The sequence below is a fragment of the Microtus oregoni genome, unplaced genomic scaffold (assembly GCF_018167655.1).
Source record: "Microtus oregoni isolate MIOR12 unplaced genomic scaffold, Mior012 000058F_ref0000040, whole genome shotgun sequence".
In the NCBI taxonomy this organism is placed as follows: Eukaryota; Metazoa; Chordata; class Mammalia; order Rodentia; family Cricetidae; genus Microtus; species Microtus oregoni.
Genome location: NW_024543834.1, coordinates 2,022,668 through 2,031,788, shown reverse-complemented (window position 1 = coordinate 2,031,788; position 9,121 = coordinate 2,022,668). Strand labels below are relative to the sequence as shown.

The window sequence follows — 9,121 nt, the reverse complement described above, 5'->3', positions numbered from 1 at the left end:
CCCAGGAGATGCGAGGCCTCTAGAAAGCCTTCCAACTCCAAAGTTCTCTTTTCTTCACAGGCTTAAAAATGAGCACAGTAAAATGTTTTTAAACAGGCTTAGCACACATTGAAGTGAGATCCTCAAGGAGTGGGACAGTATGAGACCGGGAGGGTCTGGGCACCGGCCACCTTATTAGGTTGGCAAAGTTGCCAGAGCCTGGCCAAGCCTTCCCTGGTCTCTTTCTGACTGCGCACAGTGATGACAACAGAGAGAGGTACAAAGCTCAAATTCCATGTCTCTCTGTCTGTCTGTTTGTACCGTAGCTTGGACATCTGTGTGCCGAGCCATTCTTTTTAATCCGCGGAGAAATTCTGCATCACGGTGGTATTTTAAAATTGAAAATGGGAAAGGGCACAGAGGGGTTTAAAAACTTGCCCATGAGTCACCCAGCTGATCAGTGATGCTATCCAGGCATACCCCCACAAAGAACCCCCTTTTTCCATCAACACATGCCGAGTGGAAGAGGGTTTCAGGTCTATTGCTACTCTGGAACTCCCTTCAGGGGCGTGTCCTCCCAGCTCTGGAGGTTCCCAGGAAGGAGGTTCACCGGGCAGCTAGCCCAGGCTCTGGGCAGTGAGAGGGAGGGAGCCCAGGCCACCGCGAGACAGTGATGGAGACCAGCAGCCCGCGGCCCCCAAGGCCCAGCCCCAGCGCAGGGTTGAGCCTGGACGCACGGCTGGGCGTGGACACGCGCCTCTGGGCGAAGGTATTGTTCACAGCGCTCTACTCGCTCATCTTCGCGCTGGGCACTGCGGGCAATGCGCTGTCCGTGCACGTGGTGCTGAAGGCACGGGCGGGTCGCCCCGGACGCCTGCGCTACCACGTGCTCAGCCTGGCGCTGTCTGCGCTGTTGCTGCTACTGGTCAGCGTTCCCATGGAACTCTACAACTTTGTGTGGTCCCACTACCCCTGGGTCTTCGGAGATCTGGGCTGTCGTGGCTACTACTTCGTGCGGGAGCTGTGCGCCTATGCCACGGTACTGAGCGTAGCCAGCCTGAGCGCAGAGCGCTGCCTGGCTGTGTGCCAGCCGCTGCGTGCCCGCCGCCTGCTCACTCCGCGCCGCACCCGCCGCCTGCTGTCCCTGGTTTGGGTCGCCTCCCTGGGCCTTGCCCTGCCCATGGCGGTGATCATGGGACAGAAGCACGAAGTGGAGGGGGCCAATGGGGAGCCCGAGCCCGCCTCGCGTGTGTGCACGGTAATGGTGAGCCGCGCCACACTTCAGGTCTTCATCCAGGTAAGGGGGACCCACATTTGAAGGGGAGAACCTACTCCCTAAAGTTGTCCTCTGTCCTACACACACACACACACACACACACACACACACACACTTTTTTTTTCAAGGAACCATAAAGTGAGCCCGTGAAATGCACATTTTTTGTCCCATTAGACTCTGCACCTATTCCACTCCAAACCATGTAGCTCTGGAGTGGGCCTCTCAGAAATCGAGGAGGGAGGCGTTTTTTCTGTTCCTGTCTTCTGGGAGCTGATGGGGTTTCTGGCCTCACTTCCTGCCCCTTCCTGTCCCGTGAGCATCTCCCCCTGCCCTGCCCTTGCACCTTGCACTGCTATTTTCCCTAGTTCTGCCTGGCCCCTCTCTCTCTGGCATTTAGTTCAATAAGTCTTTCTTTGCTCCCTCCCTCCCCAACCCTTCTTAACCCCAGAAGTGAGCAATATTTTTGCCTCTGTCTGAAAGGGGAAGGCTCCCAAGACCTCTCCTCTCCTGCCCCCTCCCCTAGTCTGTGATCCACTCCCAGGGATTTGCAGTGCTTTTTTTGAAAGCAAGTCTTACCTTCCCAAGTACTTGGTCCAGTGGTCCTTGTAACCCAGGGCCCTCTGAGATTTCCCTTCACTGTCCAAATGAGCCTGAGTGGAACACACACTGATGTAGTGAGAGCCACCAACGCAGCCACTTCAGCATCCTTCCCAGACACTGGTGTAGTGAGAGACACCAAAGCAGTCACTCCAGCGTCCTTCCCAGACACTGGTGTAGTGAGAGACAGTAATGCAGCCACTCCAGCATCCTTCCCAGACACACTGGTGTAGTGAGAGACAGTAACGTAGACACTCCAGCATCCTTCCCAGACATCCAAAGGACCAAACACAGTGTGGCCAGCACCCCTTCACTGCCCAAGAGCATGCAGAGGATGCCAGCCAGTGAATCAGGACACATACGAGATTCGAGGGCTGCACAGACAGCTGGACCATCGTCCCTCTGCACTGCATTGCTGGCCAGGTGTAGACTGTAATCTTGGGGGAACTGCTGAGATGTTCAGGTCCTTGTGTCCCAGAACAATGAGTTGGACCAGGGGCACACTTGCAGGTTTATGCGGGGGGGAAGCACTTCCAAGATTGGAGTGGACATAGGGCAGGGGAGAAGGGTTAGAAGCTCAAGGTCCCTCAACCAGGAGAGTGGAGTGGTGGCAACCTTTTATGGGTCAAATGCATAGCACCTGCCTTCTTCCACATTTGCAATTCATGAATTTTTCTATTGCATGCTTTGTCTCTTACATGTATCCATTGGTAAGGATCATTTGCCTTTCTCTGTTATTGGTTTCTCTCTCTCTCTCTCCCACCCTATTCTCCTGCCTCAGTACAATGTTGCAGGCTTGACATAAGGTTCCCTCTGTTCCCCTTCACCACCCTGTGTGTGTCAGCTGGGTCTGGTGGGTAGGGAGAGAGGACACATGTGACCTTCCTTTTCACCCAAGAGGGATGGGGAGGAAGCATAAGAGGGGCCAATTGTTAAATTGTGCCCATGTTAAACTGTGTTCTATGGGGCTGCTTTATCCCTATCAGGTCCAAATTTCCCTCCAGGAGAAAAGAGAAGCAAATGCCGATAATGGTCTGCTTAGAATGGATTTGCTTTTAAAAGTTTGGCATTTAAAACATCGTGTCATTTCTAGCACTGAGTTCAGCCACTATAGGGGAGGTAAGGGATGGAGGGAAGCTGAAGGGTTCTGCTCAAGATGCTGCTGCAAGCCATGCAGACACAAGAAGAAACTTCAGCCTACAGAAGGATGCGGGACAAGAATGGCAGGGAGCAATGGCACCCTGAGTCAGAATGAAGGGCGTGCTGGCTCCCAGGAGGACCTTCTTCTGTTCTTTGTCCCTGCTTTGGTCCTAATTCAAAAAGGGATGTTTGCCTGTCCATGGGCAGTATTCACATGCCCGAGTTTGCCTGAATGCCAAAATCATGGCGCCAGTATCATGAGATCATTAAATGTGACCCTGTGGAAGTGTAGGGATACAGCACAGCAGGTCCTCAGCCCGTGTCCCCCCAACTTTCTGTCCCCACTTATGCTCTAGAGGGCTGTTCTCCAGTTTTCCTTCTCACCGAAGCATCCAGCCTGGACCACTGTGCAGCCTTTGTTCCCCACCCATGCCTCATGAAATCTCCCCATAAACATATGGTTGACGGGTGGAGGACCCACAGGCCACTTCGCTTTGAGCCCCCATGGTGCCCCGCCCCGCATGGATTCGGTTTTGTCGCATGGCTCTGTGTGTCACTGCAGCTGCTCTTTCTGGACAAACTGAACCTCCGCTTGCCACAGCCTTCTGTGTGCCAACCTCCAAGACTGTGATCATGGACTGTGATTTTTAAAATGGATTCCCTTTATTTTTTAATCATATGTCTATGTCTGGGTGTAAGGGTTTGTTCACAATGAGTGCAGGTGCCTGCAGAGGCCAGAAGAAGACATCCGATTTCCTCAAGCCAGAATTGCAGGTTGTTGTGACCTGCCCAACATGGATGTTGGGAACAGAACTCTGGTCCTCTGCCAGAGCAGCAAGTGTTATGAACCACTGAACTCTCCAGCCCATGAAATGTTACTTTTTTGTTTATATGTTTTTCGAGACAGGGTTTTTCTTTATAGCCCTGGCTTTCCTGGAACTTGTTCTGAGAGCGGGCTGACCTCGAACTCACAGAGATTCACCTGCCTCTTTCTCCCGAATGCTGGGATTAAAGGTTGCACTGCCACGGCCTCGCTTGTGGACTGTGGTTTTAAAATAAAGGTAACCAGCCAATGGGAGCCATTTGAAGATCCTGTTCGAACAGAAAGACTGCGGAGTAGGCTGGGGCACTCAGAGGCCTGAAGACAGTGACTGAGGAGGTCGAGCATCTAATGATGTAATTAGTTTCTGCCTCCTATCCACAGGGAAGATGGGTTCTCTGTGGCCTTGGGCTTGTACTGTAGCGGCACAGTTCTGAGCCTTTCCTTAGCTTTACCTTCCAGGCCTTTCTGTCCCCACTTCTGCTGATGCAGATTCTGAGTTTGGAGCCAACCTGATGGCCAGAGCCGCAGGCACTGCCCCCGTGACGCTTGGCATTACCTTCACAGGTGAATGTGCTGGTGTCCTTTGTGCTTCCCTTGGCACTCACCGCCTTCCTGAACGGGGTCACTGTCAACCACTTGATGGCCCTCTACTCCCAGGTACCATCAGCCTCTGCCCCAGTCAACTCAATCCCCAGCCGCCTGGAGCTCTTGAGTGAGGAAGGCCTCCTGGGTGTCATCGCATGGAGAAAGACCCTATCCCTGGGGGTCCAAGCCAGCCTGCTGAGACACAAGGATACCAGCCAGATCCGCAGCCTCCAGCACAGCGCCCAGGTTCTCAGTTAAGTACTCCATCACAACACTCCCCTGAAGGAGAGGAGCCTGGGGAATCAGGGCTGCCACTATTAGTCCCTGGCGGGATGAGCTCGGCAAGCTATTTTCCTTCTCTAGGTCTCCTTTGCCCTGTTCCTCGGAGGAGCTGGATGTTCATCCATAGCATTCCCTCACAAACACATTGGGGTCATTAAAAGAAAGAAGTGGAGTTCTAAATGAAAGTACAGATCTGTCCAGGGAGTAGCTTACCCAGGACACAGGCAGAGACCTGGCTCTGTCTCAGAAAGTGGGTGTGTGTGACAAGACCAGGCGGAGCTCCAGTGGAGGACTTCAGTCTGGCGATTGTGGACGCTCAGACTGGCTGGGTCCCCAAACCCCATTTCCTCTCTAACACATCTGTTTACTTGCCTGCCTTTGGTAAGGATCGGGAACAATCTGGCCTTGTAAGGGACATTTTAAAAGGCACCGGAAAACAGGATCTCTCCGTGCAACCATCATGCCCTAGTTGAAATCTGGGCCCTAGCTGAATTCTGGAAGGATCCGATGAGATGGGCCTGTGCTCTCTGCAACATCACAGTCTCGTGGGAAAAGATGTTAAGAGCTGAGTGCACAGTGAGGTGATGATTGGCACAAAGTCAGCCGGCTGGGAATAGCTAGCCCTAAGCTGGGAGTGTGTTCCAGTATGCATCAGGCTTCAGTCTACAGCTGCTGGGCGGAAGTTCCAAGAGCCAATGTCTAGCAGATCTGTTCCTTTCACATTTCCTTAGCGTATGGACTAAATAATGCTCCCAAACTTCAGAGTGTATGGCAATGATATGGGACATTGCAAAAAGCCAGAGCGTAGGGCCCAGCCAGGAGTTTCCAACCAACGAGGTCTTAAGTGGGGTGACGACGATTCTGTATTTGGACCAGGATACTAGTCAGTGCCGCCACTACTGCTGCTGCTGCTGCTGGCTGTTGCTGCGGGGGGGCCCACACTGGGTTATACCTGGGTGGCTGCTCATGAGAGGAGGAGGAAAAGTTGTCAGAGTCCAGTGGGGAGGACTTTCACAGGTGGCAATAATGGAGACAAGGAAGAGAGAGAGTGAACAGTTGCTGGGAAAGAGCCCATTGAAAGCAAAGTGAGGAAGGATAAAAAACTAAGAATGTTCTGGTCTCTGGCCTGATGATGGTACCACCATCCGTCCAGCCAGAAGGAGGAGTTCCGGGACGAGCTTTGCAGGGTACAAAAGGCATTTGCAGCATGTTGCCCAGGCACGCAGGTGGGACTATCTCGCTCTGAGTTGGGAGTGTATTCCAGCAGTCAATGGAAGATTCTGGAAGCATGTTGTGTCCAAGGACAGGGCAAGTTCATATCCAGTAACTTAAAGTTCTCTTCCCATCCTTTGGCTCCAGGAAGAGGTCATGGGAATTGCTGTTGTCACCTTGGGCACCTTCCTCCCTGGACGATGATGTAACTGAGAACGTGTTTACTTTCTGTCTGCTATGTCCCCTCTCTCTCTTCCACTGTCCTGCAGGAGCCATTGTGGCTGTGTATGTCATCTGCTGGCTGCCGTACCATGTCCGCAGGCTCATGTACTGCTACATCCCTGATGACGGGTGGACTGAGTAAGTGGACTGAGGCTGTCTGGTCACTGAGCAGGGACTGTTGGGCGGGCTGGAGCCGGGCAATGGATCCTCAGCTGCTAAGGTTTCAGGATTTCTGACCTATAGTCTATTATTTGGTCCTGCTCAGGTTCTCAAAATCTTCCATCTGGAGGTGGGGAACAAGGCATTGTGGGGGTCTTCTGTTTGTTTTTAAATAACTTTATTTCATGTGCACTGGTGTTTTCGCCTGCATATATATCTGTGTAAGGGCATTGGATACCCTGGAACTGGAGTTACAAACACTTGTGAGTTGCCATGTGGGTGCTGGGAACTGAACCCGGGTCCTCTGGAAGAGCAGTCAGTGCTGTTAACTGCTGCGCCATCTCTCCAGCACTGTTCATTTGTCTTCAGACCAAGTCTTGCTCTAATATCTCAACTGACCTAGTATTCTCTTAGTAGCCAAGCACAATAATCCTCCTGCCTCAGTCTCCCAAGGACTGGAGTAAGAGGCTTATGTCATGCCTGTCGGGATCAGGGTACCCTCTGAAAACATCCCTGACCTGGTAAGGCCATGGGTATGACAGGCTTCATGGATAGTTGGGCTATAAGCATCTTGACACCAGAACAGACCAATGCTTCCAGCCCAGGAAGGGAGGTAAAGGCCATGTTATTACAAGGAGAAAGAGAAAGACACAACATAGTTTCGTGATCTAATAAAAACTGTGTGGAGAATAGGATGTGAATCCTCTTTTATTAAAGTTAAAGAAGAGAAAAATCATGGGTTAGAAATACAGCTCAGCTGGTAGAGTTATTGCCTAGCAACCACAAAGCCCTAAGTTACGGTTTCTGTTGCTATGAAGACACCAGGACCATGGCGACTCTTATAAAGAAAAACACTTAATTGGGGCTGGCTTACAGTTCAGAAGTTTAGTTCGTTATCATTGTGTTTGGAGGCATGGTGGTGTGCAGGTAGACATGGTGCTGGGAAAGGAGCTGAGAGTAGTAAAGATAAAGAGAGCTTCATCTTTATCTGCAGGTGACAGGAAGTGAACTGGGGTACTAGGTGTGGCCTGAGCAGATATGAGACCCCCCCCCCCCCGCAGGCCAACAAGGACATGTCTATTGCAACAAACCCACAGGTCCTAATAGTGCTAATCCCTATGAGCCTAGGAGGGCCGATTACATTCAAACATCACAAGGAGCATATGCCAAGCTCTTACCACTGCCGAGGAGTTCTGCCACAGGGAGCACAACTTCTGAAAAACTAACCAAAAACTTCCCTTGTGAGTAAAGCCACATCTCCTTGACCATACCACGAAGTGCAGGGTTCCCAGCATCTCACTGACCTGGGCGGATAGCCTCTGTCCTCAGGGGAGCCATCTGCCACATAGGTGGTCAATAATTATAAGCAGGGATTATCACCACAGAGCCTGGCTGAACTGCCCCAGGGAATGGCTGCGATAGGAATTTGTACTCTCCGCACTGAGTACAAATCAGTACACATCAGCAGAAAGACCTTCCTTGCTGACCCGGCACTATGGAGGGGACAGGAACTCGACAGCAGGACTCGCAGGCACTGTGATGATGTCACAGTCTCTAAACTCCTGGGTTTCCCTTCCAGCACACTCTACAATTTCTATCACTACTTCCACATGGCGACCAACACGCTCTTCTATGTCAGCTCGGCAGTGACCCCGGTTCTCTACAACGCTGTGTCTTCCTCCTTCAGGAAGCTCTTCCTGGAATCCCTCAGCTCTCCGTGTGGTGAACAGCGTTCCCTGGTGCCCTTACACCAAGAAGCCCCAGAGTCACCCCCTAGTACATACAGTTTCCGGCTTTGGGGATCGCCAAGAAACCCCAGCCTGGGTGAAATACAAGTATGAAGAGAATAACAATGACTGCCTGGGACATGCTCATCAGACATGCCACGCCATCACTAACAATCCAGGTGGACCTCCTGACCCAGCTCAGTCATTGAGCAGTGCCTACTGCAGGCAAGCCACATAACACCCACTACCCTCAGCTTCCCACCTGTGCTACCGAGTTAAATAGGAACCGTTGCCTAGTGATGAAGGTGTCCAGTGCCAGGCCTGGTACATAGCCAATACTCAATAAATTTAGCTGGTGCTAAACTTTTTTTTTCTCTCTCTCTCTGTATGTATATATGTGTGCGTGTGTGTCGGCGTGTGCGTGTGAACACACATGTGTATGCACATTCATGTTTGTGTATCTTATGTGGTCTTGTGTGTCCATGTGCTCATGTATGTAGAGGCCAGAGATCAACCATTGTCTTAGGGTTTCTATTGCTGTGAAGAGACACCATGATCATGGCAACTCTTACAAAGGACAGCATTTAATTGGGGCTGGCTTACAGTTCAGAGGTTTAGTCCATTATCATCATGATGGGAAGCATGGTGGCATGCAGGCAGACATGGTGCTGGAGAGGTAGCTGAGAGTTCTACATCTGGATCATCAGGCAGCAGGAAGAGAGTGACGCTGGGCCTGACTCGAGCATTTGAAACCTCAAAACCCACCCCCCAGTGACACACTTCCTCCAACAAGGTCATATGTCCTAATCCTTTCAAATAATGCCATTTTCATTCAAACCACCACAAACATCCACCTTGTTTTTGAGACACAGTCTCTTCCAGGACTTGAATTCACCAAACATGTTAGACTAGCCGAACAGAGTCCAAGTGTCCTGTCGCTGTCTCCCTGGCACTAGGATTCTAAGTGTATGCCACTACCACACCCATGCGTGTTTAAAAAGCATGAATTATGGTATTTGTTTTAGGATTTCTTTCTCTTTTTCTCAAGACAAGGTTTCTCTGTGTAGCTTTGGCGCAAACTAGACCAGCCCCCCCACCCCACCTCATCTTGCTTCAGTT

At 51.4% G+C, this 9,121-nt stretch overlaps 1 protein-coding gene across 1 annotated transcript; it reads left to right on the top strand.

Moving 5' to 3' along the window:
* The first annotated feature begins 635 nt into the window (after positions 1–635).
* Positions 636–8,359, top strand: LOC121438907 (neurotensin receptor type 2-like). The gene is given in 5 exon segments (XM_041639407.1): positions 636–1,276; positions 4,380–4,653; positions 6,164–6,254; positions 7,855–8,023; positions 8,025–8,359. Coding segments are annotated over 5 exon segments (1,374 nt in total). The 5' UTR covers positions 636–652; the 3' UTR covers positions 8,241–8,359.
* The last annotated feature ends 762 nt before the right edge of the window (positions 8,360–9,121 follow it).